General features: G+C 41.1%; 1 protein-coding gene across 3 annotated transcripts in view; it reads left to right on the top strand.

The window, feature by feature from the left end:
* LOC124795389 (intraflagellar transport protein 122 homolog) overlaps positions 1–17282 on the top strand; it is a 242550-nt gene that overhangs the window by 46787 nt on the left and 178481 nt on the right. For all 3 annotated transcript variants that reach the window (XM_047259406.1, XM_047259414.1, XM_047259422.1), the window contains 3 exons: positions 5586–5661; positions 5742–5936; positions 6019–6107. In XM_047259406.1, the coding sequence (XP_047115362.1) occupies positions 5586–5661; positions 5742–5936; positions 6019–6107 (360 nt within the window). The remainder of the gene's footprint in view (positions 1–5585; positions 5662–5741; positions 5937–6018; positions 6108–17282) is intronic.

Here is a 17282-nt window from a genome sequence, read left to right as displayed (position 1 = left end):
AAGACTATGCTGAAACAGGCCTCGTGCCCGGCTACTTATCGACCTGGCCAACATCTTGTTCTTGCCACGGACGCCTCTCAATATGGGGTCGGTGCAGTCCTTGTGCACCCTTTTTCTGACTGTTCTGAACAACCCATTGCTTAAGCCTCCAAAATGCTTACGGATGACCAGCAGAAGTATTCTCAAATTGAAAAAGAAGCTTTGGCCATTATTTATGCTTTTCATAAGTTTGGTGTTTTTCTCTATGGATCCAAATTTCATCTTGTTACGGATCACAAACCACTTGTTTCCTTGTTTCATCCATCGACGTCACTTCCCGACGAGGCTGCACACCACCTCCAGTGTTGGGCTCTTTACTTGTCTCGTTTCAATTATGAGAGTCATTTCCGGCTGACGGCTCGACATGCGAATGCTGATACACTCTCTCGCCTTCCCATGGGTCCTGATCAGTCATTTGATAGGGACGAACTTTTGTGTTTACACCTGGATGTTGCCGAGCAGCGGGTTGTGGACAGGTTCCCCATCACCGGGGACTGGCTGGCATCTGCTTCGGGTTCTGACCCTACCGTCTCCCAGGTTTTACACTGTATTTAGAAGGGTTGGCCAGATCTTCCATCCGCTAAGACTTCTGATCCGTTGCGGAACTACTACGCTTTGCGTTACCGCCTCACGGCTAGGGATGGTGTTATCCTCCTTTCCACTGAAACTGCTTCGCTGTGTGTTGTGGTACCTGCGTCTTTGCATGCTTCAGTCTTGCGCCTCCTTCACCATGGGCACTGGGGTGTCTCTCGCACAAAATCTCTGGCACGCCGTCATGTGTACTGGCCTGGCATCGACTCTGAAATCGCACACATGGTTGCTGCCTGGGGCCCTTGTGCGTCACAGGTCGCCACACCGAAGTCATCTTTGTCACCGTGGCCTTCGCCTGAGAAGCCCTGGGAGCGTATTCATGCTGACTTCGCGGGACCTTTTTTAGGTACTTATTGGCTTCTCGTTATTGACGCCTACTCTAACTTTCCTTTCATTGTCCGTTGCACGTCGCCTACCACCGCGACAACCACCAATGCTCTATCTCGCATTATCTCTTTGGAAGGCCTTCCCTCTACTCTTGTTACTGATAATGGTCCGCAATTGCCTCTTCCAATTTTGCGGATTTTTGTGCCCGTCACAGTGTCATGCATGTCACGGCCCCTCCGTTCCATCCACAGTCAAATGGTGAGGCTGAACGACTGGTCCGCACATTTAAGTCTCAGATGAGGAAACTCTTGATTTCTTCTGCTGATGATGTGCTTCTCCAATTTCTGGATTCTTACCGTTTCACCTCCATGGGCGACCACAGCCCGACTGAGCTCTTACATGGCCGACAGCCCCGCACGCTACTTCATCTTCTGCGGCCTTCCACCAAACGGCCGCGGGTGCCTTCGCTTGGCCGGTTCACCGCCGACGATCTTGTATGGGTATGGGAATGTGGCAGGCGGCCAAAATGGAGTCCTGGCCGCATCTTACGACACGGTGGCCAACGCCTGTATGAAATCCAGACGGACACGGGTGTTGCAGTGCGTCATTCTTACCAGCTTCGGCCTCATGTGCTGGCAATGCCTGTTCCGGATGCTGCTACACCACCTTCGGCCCTACCTGATGCTCGGGACACTGGAATCTCTCATTACTCACAACGCAGTCCTCTCACCATCATATCGGTGCCAACACAAGGACAGACGCCACCAGGAGACCTGCCCATGCAGGAAGCAGATCACCATCATCTGTCGGAGCAACTCTACTCACCTCCTTCTCCTACGGATGCGGACACAATGCACATGTCTCCTGTTATAACAACCGGACTTGCCGCAACGGGCAGATTGGTGCACGGGGCCCCAGCAGATTCGACCCCCACGTCTCCTGTCATCTCGACCCATTATCATCGGGGACACTTCCGTCCGTACGGGAAGCCTCCTCCTTGAGACTTTATGGCCAGTCAAACAACACGTATGGACGTTAGCAACTACAGGCCACCTCCATCAAGACCTGTGCAAAAAATTCAAAGGGGGGAAAAGTGTTGTGACTCGCCGATCTTTCAAAGAGCCACTGCACAGTTACGCGCGTCCTCTACGTGCGGCGCTGTCTACCAGCCATGCAGCAGCAGCACCAGCTAAGCGGCCAGCCAGCCAGCGGCCGCTAGACTTGGACTCAGTTATGATTTGACTGTTAAAGTGTACACTCGTCTTACTCTGTTTACTTGATCTGTGACTTTCATGTATTGCGTCTTCCTTGAAATATATTTGTTCAACTTGAAGTTATAACAGTATATATTCTAGGATTGTCAGAAATCAGGTGGAAAGGTAGAGGAAGTAGAAAACTGAAGAGTGAATGTATGCTGCACTGTAGTGGGAATGGTGAAATGAAGGGAACAAGTGACTGGTTGATGAAGGTCAGAGTGAAAGTAAAAAGGAGTGTTATGGAAGTTCTACAAATATATGCCTCACAAGCTGGATATGGTGCTAAAGAGGATGAGGACTGTGAAGAGGAAATAGAGAGACCATTAATTGTATAGGTCATAACAGTGGGAGATCTAATTGCTCACACAAGCACGGAAAGAGAGAGGTGTATTGAAGTATTGGGGGTGGAGGGGTGGGGAAGGAAGATAAGCCAATGCAAATGTGAAATGCTGGAACATTAATAAGGGGTGTACCCTCCATAATGTTGAATGCAAGCATGCAAACATTCATGCATTGTGTTGTACAGGTGCGAGATGTTAGTTTGTGAGATGGAGTTCTATGCCTGTTGCACATAGTTGATCAATACACGTACAGGTAACACTGTTTGTTGATGACACTGGTGTTGTCATCCGATGATGTCCCAAGTGTGTTTGGATACTGATCTGGTGATCGAGTGAGGCCAAGGCAATATGTTGACACTCTGTAGAGCATATTGGATTGAAACAGCAGTATGTGAATGAGTATTATCCTGTTTGAAAACACTTCCTGGAATGCTGTTCACGAATGGCAGCACAACAAATCAAATCAACTGATTGACATACAAATTTGTAGTCATAATGACAAGAATGTGCCTGCTGTCATACATATCGGACCCCAGACCATAACTCCAGGTGTAGATCCAATGTGTCTAGCACACAGACAGTTGGGTTGCTGTCCCTCAACTTGCCTCCTCATAACCATACGTGGCCATCAGTAATCCTGAGGTAGAACCAGCGTTCATCAGAAGCCACAACAAACCTTCACCCTGCCCTCCAATGAGCTCTCACTTGACACCACTGAAGACGCAAATGGTGGTGGTTTGGGGTCAGTGGAATGGATGCTACAGGACGTCTGGCTTGGAACTGCCCTTGTAGTACTGATTTGTAACAGTTTGTTACATCACTGTGGTGCCAACTGCTGTTCATATTGCTGCTGCAGATGCAGTACAATGTACCAGAGCCATACACTGAACACAACAGTCTTCCCTCTCGGTAGCGCCACATGGCCGTCCTCAGCCTGATCTTCGTGGAACTGTACATTCCTACGACCATGGTGCCAGTAATCATGTACAGTGACTGCATTCCTGCCAAGTCTTTCTGCAATAATGCAGAAAGAACATCCAGCTTCTCGTAGTTCTATTACATGACCTTATTCAAACTCAGTGAGGTGTTGATACTGGTATCTTTATCACCTTAAAGGCATTCTTGGCTAACATCAACTCACCACGTCCACTCTCAAAGTTAACTAACACTCAGGACCGTTACAATGTTTATTTAAAGCAAAACTAATTTGCATCCTCATAGTGCCACTACTGGTACCACTCGTGTGGGATGTGCAAATTGTGAAGAGACATCAGCTTTCTGGTGTAGGAACACACCTACAAGCCTTCTTTTGTCACACAACTCCTTGTTGGTGTTACGATTTTGTATTCTGTCAGTGTGTAATGAGACTTAACTGTTATCTGAAGATGACTAATGAGCAGAACATATTTTATGTGTATTAGGAGGGAAGACCCCAACTTATCTCTTTTGCTGGCATGTACTTAGTACAGTAATTTTTTCCACAGTGCTGTATCTGAGTGGTGCAATAAAGGCATAGCTGAAAGAACAGATATTGTTGATGATCCACAGCTCCATGAAGTACTTCAAAATTAATTTTCTGTCTGTGAATTTCTTGATATCAGCTGTGTTAGGCATAGCTCTACTACTACGGATGTTGAGGAATTAATAGTCAGTGATTTAATTTGTAAGTATAAATGCTTTTGTTTGTCATTGGTTGTTAGCCCCATGTGCTTTATGATTTGCTAATGGGTTTCTGAAGCATTAATGCTTGTTGGGAAATTTTCATCATTTTCTGCAAATGCTCATTTATTCCTCGTGCTCATGAAACATATTGAAACAAGAAGTAACACGAAGTCTAACATTGGAGTCCTAGTACACACAATTTAGTTCTTAGTGTACCTCTACTCCTCCCCCCACCCCCCACCCCCTTCCCCCTCCTCCGGCTGATGCTGCTGTAATGATAGTTGAGCACTAGTCTTATATTCTAGGCCAAACACTGAATAGTAAGTATAAAAAAATGCTGTAGGTATTTACATACACTTCCATATAGATGAAAGTATGTCCCTGATTTGTGAATAGTGCTGTCTTACATCAAAAGCTGAAGCTGAAACTCAGGCTATTTATCAGTAGATTACAGCAGCTGTGGAAGGATTTATCATTTCTACAGCAGTGATCATAGCAGAACACAACTGAGTTCTCTCCTCTCTCTCTCTCTCTCTATCTCTCTCTCTCTCTCTCTCTCTCTCTCTCTATATATATATCTCTCTCTCTCTCTTTCCATCCCTGCCTGCCTTCCTCTCTCCCTCCTTCCGTCCTTCCCTCCCCCTCTGCATTCTCCCCCCCCCCCTCCCTCCTTCCCCTCTTTCCACCTCCAAAACACTGTTCCCATAACAAATTCAAGCAAAATATTTAATTGATTGTATGAGACTTTTTTAGTATTCATATGAATTGATAATATTAACTGTTGCAATTACCTGTATTACTATCATACATTAATAACAATAAATGCATGAGAACATAATAGGAAATTTCTGTTTGCCTGAATTAACTTTGTCCATATCACCAAGTTGCATCTCTGAATAATTAGCGATGCTGGAAGATGCAAAATCTTATTAGGTACCTTGAGGAAAAGGCAACCAATCACCTACAGTGGACCAATGCATGGAGCACAGAGATGCATCAACAGTAAACAGGATTTTCTAGCAGAAGTACATTCATTGACACACACACACACACACACACACACACACACACACAAATGCATACTCTTGCTGTGGTCATGGGAATGTGTGTTTGGGTGCCTTTGTGCTTGTGTGTGTGTGTGGATGTGTGGACTTTTGCTAGAAAAAGAGCAAGAGTTCAAAAGCCAGTGTGAATGCTCTTTTCTGTGTGCATGTCTCTGTGCTCCACACATCAGTCTGCAATAGGTGAGTAAATGCCTTTCCCTTATTGTACGTACTTCTCCATCCAGGAATTTCATTATTATAATAAAATCTTATTAGTGATCAAAGTGCAATGGCCTATGAATTACTTTGTTCTTGTCTCTTTATAGGGAAGACAATTTTGACGTGTTATGCATTGCGGACTGGGGTCAAGGTTTATCGTTTTACACTATGGGTGGCAAACTGGTAAGTGCAGGGTAAAGTTTGACATTCCTTTACTTTTCTTCTCTCCTTTTGTGAAATCATTATTCATTGTTCTGAAACAGGTGGGCAAAGAGCGCAATATTGGCTTTGATCCCCTTTGTGTTAGTTATTTCAATAATGGTGAATATCTTCTCCTTGGTGGATCAAATAAAACGTGTACATTGATGACAAAAGATGGAATACGTCTTGGAACGGTTGGAGAAGAACAGTCTTCATGGGTATGGTGCTGTGCAGCCCGCCCAGATTCCAATTATGTGGTATGTTATGTGTTTATTTTGACACGTTGTAGATTTTTTTTTTGGGAGACCAATGTTATTTGAACATATTGTTATGTTATAGGCCCTTGGATGTCAAGATGGCACAATTGCATACTACCAACTGATATTTAGCACAGTGCATGGACTTTACAGAGAACGCTATGCCTTCAGGTATGTAGGAATAAAGGGAGTGCTTTATAGCTTGCGATACTGTATGAAGTAAATTATGTGTACATGGATGATTGTGTGTTTAGTCTACAAGTATCTGGTACAGTAGTGTGCAGAACTGTGTCATAGTAGACATCCATTGTGTTAATACAATCTTGTACATTACACTTCATGTGTAACTGAAATGTGTATTTTTCTAATATGTGAACAAGTTGAGCTTGCAGTTATGTTTAGTTGTGTCTCAGTATGAAAATCTGGCTAAATACATGAATGATTGAAATGTGCAGGTAGTAGACACAATTAAGCATAAATGTATTGAGCAGGAAGGTAAAACAGTAACATTTGTGAATATTTCTACTTCATAAAGTCATTTTTTTTCCAAACTTCCCTGTGATTTGAATCATATTAACATTTATTGTCAAATGATCATGTTAACGTTTATTGCCAAATTGCATTCCTAGGTTTAAAGAATGGTATCTCAGAACCACAAAAGCTGCTCGTCTTATAGTGCATCCATTGCAACAGCCACAGATCCACTACAGTAATGTATAGCTATTGTATTAAGTGCCACAACAGCATACAGACCGTGGGAAAATTTTATCTGCTAAAATCACAGTTGGAGGTGTGGGCTGAGGACCAAAATTATTGGTAGAGGCAGAAAAGTGTTAAACATCATTGTGACCACTTATAAGAAGATCACTACAAAGAAAATGACTGCAAAGCTTACTATATTTCTAGAAAGGAAGCACCAGTGAAAACTGTTAGGTGAGGACAGCTTAAAAAGGCTGCTCATCACAGAATACCTAGCTTAACCTCTTGTATATCAAGAAGAGTCTTCACAGATGCAAAGAGCGCAAAACATGAGTGACCAAACAAAAGGAAACATGCTTTTATACAGCTCTGTACTGCATCACCTGCCCATGCATGTAAAATGTCAGGGGCAGTGTTTTACAAGTGTGAAGTGTAGTGGAGGCTCTGTAATGATCTGGATGGTCATTCTGTGGTTTCTGTGTCATGTTGAAAGGAAAAATAACTGATCAACTAATGAAATGCCTTCAGGTGACTGTTCATCCTGAGATGAGGTGCTGCTATAAGATTAACCTCATCCACACAGACTGAAATCTCAGAGGTAAGTTTGTTGAGCAATATAATGAAATAATGCACCCTAGATCACCAACTTAGAATATTATCGAGCCATTTTGGTCTTTATTGGAAAAACAACTAAGGGCTTGTTATTCTCCTTCAGGATTTCTCAAATACTTGGGGCAGTTTCATTTGCAGTGAATTATATAAACTACATCAACGTACAAAAACATTCAGGCAATTTTGAATGCTAAAGGTGTCCCCAGCACATTATGTATATGTTAATATTATTTCTTTCCAAATCCCAGCATTGAGGAATTCATACCTATGCATGTGTCAAATTGTCAGTGTAAAACACTGAACACAATCTTAGTATTTTGTCCTATAAGACTAAATATATGCCATTTAAAGCTCCAAAATCTATTGTATTTATACACACATCAAAACAAGTTTTGCATCAGCTCTGTTCTGAGAGTTCTGGAACCTGTACAGAAAATTGGAATAGAGATCAACATGAACATCATTTCTGCCCTTTTATTGCTCACGAAAACCAAACATTGCATATTGTACCACCATACAGCGAGACCTTCAGAGGTGGTGGTCCAGATTGCTGTACACACCGGTACTTCTAATACCCAGTAGTGCGTCCTCTTGCATTGGTGCATGCCTGTATTCGTTGTGGCATACTATCCCCAAGTTCATCAAGGCATTGTTGGTCCAGATTGTCCCACTCCTCAACGGTGATTCGGCGTAGATCCCTCAGAGTGGTTGGTGGGTCACATTGCCCATAAACAACCCTTTTAAATCTATCCCAGGCAAATTCGATAGGGTTCATGTTTGGAGAACATGCTGGCCACTCTAGTCGAGCAATGTCGTTATCCTGAAGGAAGTCACTCACAAGATACGCACGATAGGGGCGAGAATTGTCATCCATGAAGACGAATGCTTCACCAATATGCAGGCGATATGGTTGCACTATTGGTCCGAGGATGGCATTCATGTATCATACAGCCTTTACAGCACCTTCCACTACCACCACCAGCATATGTCGGCCCCACATAACGCCACCCCAAACAGCAGGGAACCTCCACCTTGCTGCACTCGCTGGACAGTGTGTCTAAGGCTTTCAGCCTGACAGGGTTGCCTCCAAACATGTCTCCGACGATTATCTGGTTGAAGGCATATGCGACACTCATGTGTGAAGAGAACATGATGCCAATCCTGAGCGGTCCATTCAGCATGTTGTTGAGCCCATCTGTACTGCACTGCATGGTGTTGTGGTTGCAAAGATGGACCTTGCCATGGATGTTTGGAGTGAAGTTGCACATCATGCAGCTTATTGCACACAGCTTGAGTCATAACACGATGTCCTGTGACAGCACGAAAATTATTATTCAACATGGTTGCGTTGCTGTCAGGGTTCTTCCAAGCCATAATCCATAGTTAGCAGTCATACACCTGACACCTGAGTGAGGCATGTCATCGACAGTTCCTGTCTCTCTGTACCTCCTTCATGCCAAACAACATCGCTTTGGTTCACTCTGAGACACTTGGACATCTCCCTTTTTAATATTTTTTTTGTGGGATCTGAAATTTAAAAACCTCTCTCACACCGGCCTGATTTAGCTTCACTGATCAGGATAGTAAAAACATGCGTATATTAAGGGAATTTTCATTCACAAAGCAGGCTCACATTCACATGGTTCAATACTGTTCTATCCTGATTAAATTGAGCTTAACTTAAATTCCATAAGGCAGTGAAGCAATTTCGAAGTCTCGGTGCGACGAAAATTGTCAGTCGATCTCCTAAAAACATTTGTAATAATTATTAACTTTCGGTGATCACATGGGGAAGACCGGAGATCTGCTGGTAAGACCGTGTTAGCCCGTTTATTGAAAGTAATAAACTGGATATCTTGAGTGTACAAAACGGCAGGTTAGTCCAGTGTAAATCAGACGTTTCCCACTGATCCCGTGCAACACAGTGTAGTAAGCAAACACTGTCAATAATAATCAGTTAAATAATACGTGAACACACTTACTTTAGTTCATGTATTAAATTCCTTCTCATACAGAATCTCATCAAGATGGCGACTAGCTCAACAATACATACATATACATCTTTGTTCTTTCACAGCTAATCAGCAAGATCTGAATCATTCTTCTCATAAGAGAAAACATAGATAGCAGAGAAGCTATTCCATGGAGTAAATGCACGCTCCAAGGAATAATAGGGCGTGAAATTATTTTGCATTGATAATCATCGTATATTAAAGTTTAGGAATCGGTAAGATAAGAAGAGATATTTCGAGATATGTACCGAGTTATATAATTTATAAAATTTCTAAAAATATTGTGGAGAGACCGCTGCAAGAGACATTACATCGTGGAGAGACCGCTGCAAGAGACATTACACTTTGTTGAGACCCCTTCCTGGCAGAAAGTAACAATGTGGATGTGATCAAACCCTAGTATTGACTATCTAGGCATAATAGAACTACAGAAAAAAAACGAGCCATGTACCTCCTTACTGGTAGAATGACTGGAACTGATCGGCCGTCAGACCCCCTCTGTCTAATAGGTGCTGCTCATGCGTGGTTGTTTAGATCTTTGGGCAGGTTTAGTGACATCTCTGAACAGTCAAAGGGACTGTGTCTGCAATACAATATCCACAGTCAACGTCTATCTTCAGGAGTTCTGGGAACTGGGATGATACAAAACTTTTTTTTGGTGTGTGTATTGTGGGGCCAAAGTGTCCAACATTTTCCCAGTAGAATAGGTCTATCCTTGATGTGTGTACCTGGATGTAAAATACCCCTCAGTGGATACCATAACTCAGAACATTTCCCTTGTAGAAGTTTCTTTAGATGATGGAATAGGTAGAGACAAAAGGCTCCCAAACTGATGATTACGGTGGATGTTACAACTATTTGTGTTGCAAATGGTCCGCAGCTCGTGGTCGTACGGTAGCGTTCTTGCTTCCCACGCCCAGGTTCCCGGGTTCGATTCCCGGCTGGGTCAGGGGATTTACTCTGCCTCGTGATGACTGGGTGTTGTGTGATGTCCTTAGGTTAGTTATGTTTAAGTAGTTCTGAGTTCTAGGGGACTGATGACCATAGCTGTTAAGTCCCATAGTGCTCAGAGCCATTTGAACCATTTTTTTGTTGCAAATGCCACTGTTTTCCCATTGACAAACCACCTTTGTGAGCAAGTACGCTGCCCTTAATGAAAGGCAGTTATTGTTAAACCATTTATAAGTTGATTAATAAGAGGAATCTCTATTGAATCTTATGAAACAACAGTTGTAAGCTCATCAGCGTGTAAAATGGTTTTTATGCTCCTATTTTACAACGAGAGCTGTAGTTGCCATGAAATGTCATAGCTAATGTTAGTACTACTCATACAACATTAATTTCTACAGATGCATGACTTATGGATCTTTGTCTTACTAATGTCTCAGGAGTGTTTAAATTGAAATCAGTTGCAATCAATAACTAATTCAGTTTAGCATTGTTTTTAATGAAAGTTTTGTTAGAAACATTTGTTATTCCAATAGGCATCACATCTATAATTATTGGAATATGATTACATTGTAATCTTCTGCTGATACATGATACTACTGTTTTAGAGAAACCTTTTGTTCTCATGTTAGAGCAATATCTCCAATAGGACAGTCATAAATATTTTTCTAACTTTTTTAAAAAAAGGAGTGGCAGGATGGCAACAAATGCATAGATGTGGTCAATTATTGGCATATCAGTAATGCACTGCAATGGGTGCCTCATAAAGTGGTAAGCAAGAAAACTCGCTGTAAGAAAGTGTTGCAAGACATATTTTGATGACTTCCCAATTAATAAAATCTTATGAGACAGTGTTAAAAACATTGTGAATCTGAAATCACTGACAGTCGCCAAACTGTGCCCAGCACATTCATCATTCATGTTGAATTTGCAGAAAACATGATACACTGCTTTTTATATATCACTCTTAAAACCAAGAAATTCCTCCCATATTAGCTTATTTTTATCAAATTAATGAGTTAAATAGTCTTTAGCAGTAAAAATTTGTAATTCTATTCATAGTTTACACTAAAACATACATAGAGAGTTGAAGATACTACACAGAAATGATACTCTGCAATACAGAGCTGAGTGGGCATTTAAGAAAAACATAGTAGTCTTAACTTTTTTCAGTAAGATAAATGGCTCAGTACTTCAAAGTACGAAGAAACTGCCGGTGTATTTTCTGCATGTAAGAAAGACGTATGTCATTGATGTGCAACCATACTCAACATATGTCAGATTGATGCATCAAGAGTCATACTCAAATGGTATTTGCTCTGTATATGTATTGAACACTTACTATCAGTTGGATGTGTTTGCTGTTAACTGTGTGTTGCCATTATTTTTATTTCACAGTGATTCTTCCTTTTCCATTTGACTGAGAAAGAGCCACTATTGAAGTTTGGCAAGCACTATTCCAATTCCCTTCAATACAGCTTATTGTTATAGTGGCTCTAGAGCCATTTTGGTTGTATAATTGTGATTGTCCCCCCATGAACCATGGACCTTGCCGTTGGTGGGGAGGCTTGCGTGCCTCAGCGATACAGATGGCCGTACCGTAGGTGCAACCACAATGGAGGGGTATCTGTTGAGAGGCCAGACAAACATGTGGTTCCTGAAGAGGGGCAGCAGCCTTTTCAGTAGTTGCAGGGGCAACAGTCTGGATGATTGACTGATCTGGCCTTGTAACATTAACCAAAACGGCCTTGCTGTGCTGGTTCTGCGAACGGCTGAAAGCAAGGGGAAACTACAGCCGTAATTTTTCCCGAGGACATGCAGCTTTACTGTATGATTAAATGATGATGGCGTCCTCTTGGGTAAAATGTTCCGGAGGTAAAATAGTCCCCCATTCAGATCTCCGGGTGGGGACTACTCAAGAGGACGTCGTTATCAGGAGAAAGAAAACTGGCGTTCTACGGATCAGAGCGTGGAATGTCAGATCCCTTAATCGGGCAGGTAGGTTAGAAAATTTAAAAAGGGAAATGGATAGGTTAAAGTTAGATATAGTGGGAATTAGTGAAGTTCGGTGGCAGGAGGAACAAGACTTTTGGTCAGGTGATTACAGGGTTATGAATACAAAATCAAATAGGGGTAATGCAGAAGTAGGTTTAATAATGAATAAAAAAATAGGAGTGCGGGTAAGCTACTACAAACAGCATAGTGAACGCATTATTGTGGCCAAGATAGACACAAAGCCCATGCCTACTATAGTAGTACAAGTTTATATGCCAACTAGCTCCGCAGATGATGAAGAAATAGATGAAATGTATGACGAGATAAAAGAAATTATTCAGGTAGTGAAGGGAGACGAAAATTTAATAGTCATGGGTGACTGGAATTCGTCAGTAGGAAAAGGGAGAGAAGGAAACATAGTAGGTGAATATGGATTGGGGGGAAGAAATGAGAAAGGAGAATTTTGCACAGAGCATAACTTAATCATAGCTAACACTTGGTTCAAGAATCATAAAAGAAGGTTGTATATCTGGAAGAATCCTGGAGATACTAAAAGGTATCAGATAGATTATATAATGGTAAGACAGAGATTTAGGAACCAGGTTTTAAATTGTAAGACATTTCCAGGGGCAGATGTAGATACTGACCACAATCTATTGGTTATGAACTGCAGATTGAAACTGAAGAAACTGCAAAAAGGTGGGAATCTAAGGAGATGGGACCTGGATAAACTGAAAGAACCAGAGGTTGTAGAGAGTTTCAGGGAGAGCATAAGGGAACAATTGACAGGAATGGGGGAAAGAAATACAGTAGAAGAAGAATGGGTAGCTCTGAGAGATGAAGTAGTGAAGGCAGCAGTCGATCAAGTAGGTAAAAAGGCGAGGGCTTATAGAAATCCTTGGGTAACAGAAGAAATATTGAATTTAATTGATGAAAAGAGAAAATATAACAATGCAGTAAATGAAGCAGGCAAAAAGGAATACAAACGTCTCAAAAATGAGATCGACAGGAAGTGCAAAATGGCTAAGCAGGGATGGCTAGAGGACAAATGTAAGGATGTAGAGGCTTGTCTCACTAGGGGTAAGATAGATACTGCCTACAGGAAAATTAAAGAGACCTTTGGAGAGAAGAGAACCACTTGTATGAATATCAAGAGCTCAGATGGCAACCCAGTTCTAAGCAAAGAAGGGAAGGCAGAAAGGTGGAAGGAGTATATAGAGGGTTTATACAAGGGCGATGTACTTGAGGACAATATTATGGAAATGGAAGAGGATGTAGATGAAGACGAAATGGGAGATAAGATACTGCGTGAAGAGTTTGACAGAGCACTGAAAGACCTGAGTCGAAACATGGCCCCGGGAGTAGACAACATTCCATTAGAACTACTGATGGCCTTGGGAGAGCCAGTCCTGACAAAACTCTACCATCTGGTGAGCAAGATGTATGAGACAGGCGAAATACCCTCAGACTTCAAGAAGAATATAATAATTCCAATCCCAAAGAAAGCAGGTGTTGACAGATGTGAAAATTACCGGACAATCAGTTTAATAAGTCACAGCTGCAAAATACTAATGCGAATTCTTTACAGACGAATGGAAAAACTGGTAGAAGCGGACCTCGGGGAAGATCAGTTTGGATTCCGTAGAAATGTTGGAACACGTGAGGCAATACTAACCTTACGACTTATCTTAGAAGAAAGATTAAGAAAAGGCAAACCTACGTTTCTAGCATTTGTAGACTTAGAGAAAGCTTTTGACAATGTTAACTGTAATACTCTCTTTCAAATTCTGAAGGTGGCAGGTATAAAATACAGGGAGCGAAAGGCTATTTACAATTTGTACAGAAATCAGATGGCAGTTATAAGAGTCGAGGGACATGAAAGGGAAGCAGTGGTTGGGAAGGGAGTAAGACAGGGTTGTAGCCTCTCCCCGATGTTGTTCAATCTGTATATTGAGCAAGCAGTAAAGGAAACAAAAGAAAAATTCGGAGTAGGTATTAAAATTCATGGAGAAGAAGTAAAAACTTTGAGGTTCGCCGATGACATTTTAATTCTGTCAGAGACAGCAAAGGACTTGGAAGAGCAGTTGAACGGAATGGACAGTGTCTTGAAAGGAGGATATAAGATGAACATCAACAAAAGCAAAATGAGGATAATGGAATGTCGTCAAATTAAATCGGGTGATGCTGAGGGAATTAGATTAGGAAATGAGACACTTAAAGTAGTAAAGGAGTTTTGCTATTTAGGGAGTAAAATAACTGATGATGGTCGAAGTAGAGAGGATATAAAATGTAGACTGGCAATGGCAAGGAAATCGTTTCTGAAGAAGAGAAATTTGTGAACATCGAGTATAGATTTAAGTGTCAGAAAGTCGTTTCTGAAAGTATTTGTATGGAGTGTAGCCATGTATGGAAGTGAAACATGGACGATAACTAGTTTGGACAAGAAGAGAATAGAAGCTTTCGAAATGTGGTGCTACAGAAGAATGCTGAAGATAAGGTGGGTAGATCACGTAACTAATGAGGAGGTATTGAATAGGACTGGGGAGAAGAGAAGTTTGTGGCACAACTTGACTAGAAGAAGGGATCGGTTGGTAGGACATGTTTTGAGGCATCAAGGGATCACAAATTTAGCATTGGAGGGCAGCATGGAGGGTAAAAATCATAGAGGGAGACCAAGAGATGAATACACTAAGCAGATTCAGAAGGATGTAGGTTGCAGTGGGTACTGGGAGATGAAGAAGCTTGCACAGGATAGAGTAGCATGGAGAAGTGCATCAAACCAGTCTCAGGACTGAAGACCACAACAACAACAACAATTGTGATTGTATACAGTATTGAGCAATAGAATGAGAGAGAGCTACTATGGTGACTAGAGAGCACTATCATTACCTTGACAAATGGAATCGTTGAGTTTAACATATAACCTTGATGCCATTAGACCTTGTACAGGCTGTGTACACCATAGTCACACCGGAGGTAGGCAGGACACTGTGTTTGATCAAGTCCACATCATTAGGGCAGTCTGATTTATCCATATTTTGAAGTAATGCAGGCTTTGAGCATTCAACATTTCACTGTATCAGCAGTTTACCATTAGAATTTGATTCATGTAAAATTACTACCACCAGAGTCACCAGTTGCACTCCACAGTGTTGTAGATTACAAGGATCGGTGTGACCAGCTCAATTTTGATGACGGAGATGAGCCATAGTGCAACAGATCACACCCATGAACTATTTCAACAGATTACATCCCATTTCCATGCCACATAACTGCTTGTGAACAGCAACACCTCTCCCCCTGCCCCCTTCTCCCAATCCTTACTTCCTTCTCCCCAATCCCCACCCCTTCCCCATTGAGGAGCAGAAAGCAGAAGACAGGAATGATAGAATTGATCTATAATTACCTTTGTTTTCCACAGAAAAGATTATATTTGATGGCATGGGTCAGTTAATATTTAATATTTTTTATGAGTAGGTTACTTTTCAGGTTGAGGCAATGAAAGGTTCTATTCCTGGGAAGAGAGGGAAGGACAGAAGAAGATACCAGATGCTGGATGACATCAGTAGATCACAAGGACGGTATCAAAGAATGAACAGAGAAGCATGGAGGGCCATGAAGTCTAAACATACCACAAGGCAGATAACTAAATGATGATGATGATGATAATGATGACATTCATCATGCATCATGTCCTGTAAATGTCATCATAAAAGAGAGCCTTCATGGATACCAAATTAAACAGAAACAGCCATTACAGGCTACTTCAGTAAAAGACTAGTGCTAATGTATTCACACTGTTCATTATGGGAAATATTCCTAGATCACTTTATATACTTATGTGTTTATTAGGAAAAAAGTTACACTTTTGATTAAAGCCACTGCTCTTCTTCTTACACTACTTTGCTATTCTTTTTATTTAATACTTCAGAAAAAGCAGTTGTGTGACATTACACAGAATGTTACCATTTGACCATATACTGGCAAAGTCAAAAACAGTTGAATAAGAACAGTAGAATTAAGCAGAATCTGTATATCTTGAGTCTGAATACTCTTATAGTAATTAGATGTTGTGGCAAATAAGGAACATTTACAAAATTGTGTTGTAGACAAGAGAAGCAGTCGCGCCCAATGTACAGAACTCTGTCTGGGATACTGTATTTTTACATTTGTGCATTATGCACATTTATTTGTACACTGTTTCATAATTTCAAAGATGTTTTCACAAATACATGGAACTGAAATTGTTTTCAATATTGCACTGTAAACACAGTTTACTTTTTGATTTCTGCATTTTCAGTTGAGATGCCCTTAACAAAGGCAAATTGAGTTGTTGCTCAAAGGTTATACCAAGAAAAGTTTTGTATTCAAGGTGTCTTACAACCTTCATATAATTGATAAATGACACTTATATATTCAAAGACAAGGCTGCTTGCTTTTATATAAATATAAATAAGCAAGTTCATCTTTGAATGCGAAAAAAGTCATTTATCATCTATTCTGAGAAAAGAGTTTCAGTATTTTGTTGTGAGATGCCTTCTTAAAAAAAGGTTGTACTATAAGTAGAACTCAGTATTTACAGATGTAAAAAAAAGTCTTTGGAAAATACAATATTTGTCTAGCAGAGAAACAGCAGCTATATAGTAAAACTGAGGAGGCGGTAACTTTTCCAAAGTAGCAGGTTTCTTACTAATGAACTCAATGAAATGTAGATGGCATAAGTATGAATAGCATTAAGCAGCATAGTGATACTTTATTGTTAACTAACGTATACATATTAAGTTTCTATGATTTCTTTGTATCTTGTTGATATATATCTTGACTAATTCCACATCTCTGAAGGTTCTCTTTCTTGTACATATAGTACAACAAGTGGTACCCATTACTGGTGTAAGTTTGCCTGGGAGTGAAAGGACCAGGCAAAATAAGGATTGAATATCATTTGTATCAAGATTTTTATTAACACTCCTCAGGAAAAGTAATTTTACCAATTAGGCCAACAGGAGCTTCACAAATTAAGACCAAACCATCCAACTAGATTAAAAAAATTAAGAACAGTTACTTAAAATCAATAAAACAA

The sequence above is a fragment of the Schistocerca piceifrons genome, chromosome 1, assembly GCF_021461385.2.
Source record: "Schistocerca piceifrons isolate TAMUIC-IGC-003096 chromosome 1, iqSchPice1.1, whole genome shotgun sequence".
NCBI lineage: Eukaryota > Metazoa > Arthropoda > Insecta > Orthoptera > Acrididae > Schistocerca > Schistocerca piceifrons.
Note: the sequence above shows the minus strand (reverse complement) of the source record. Positions and strands in the feature narration are given on the sequence as shown.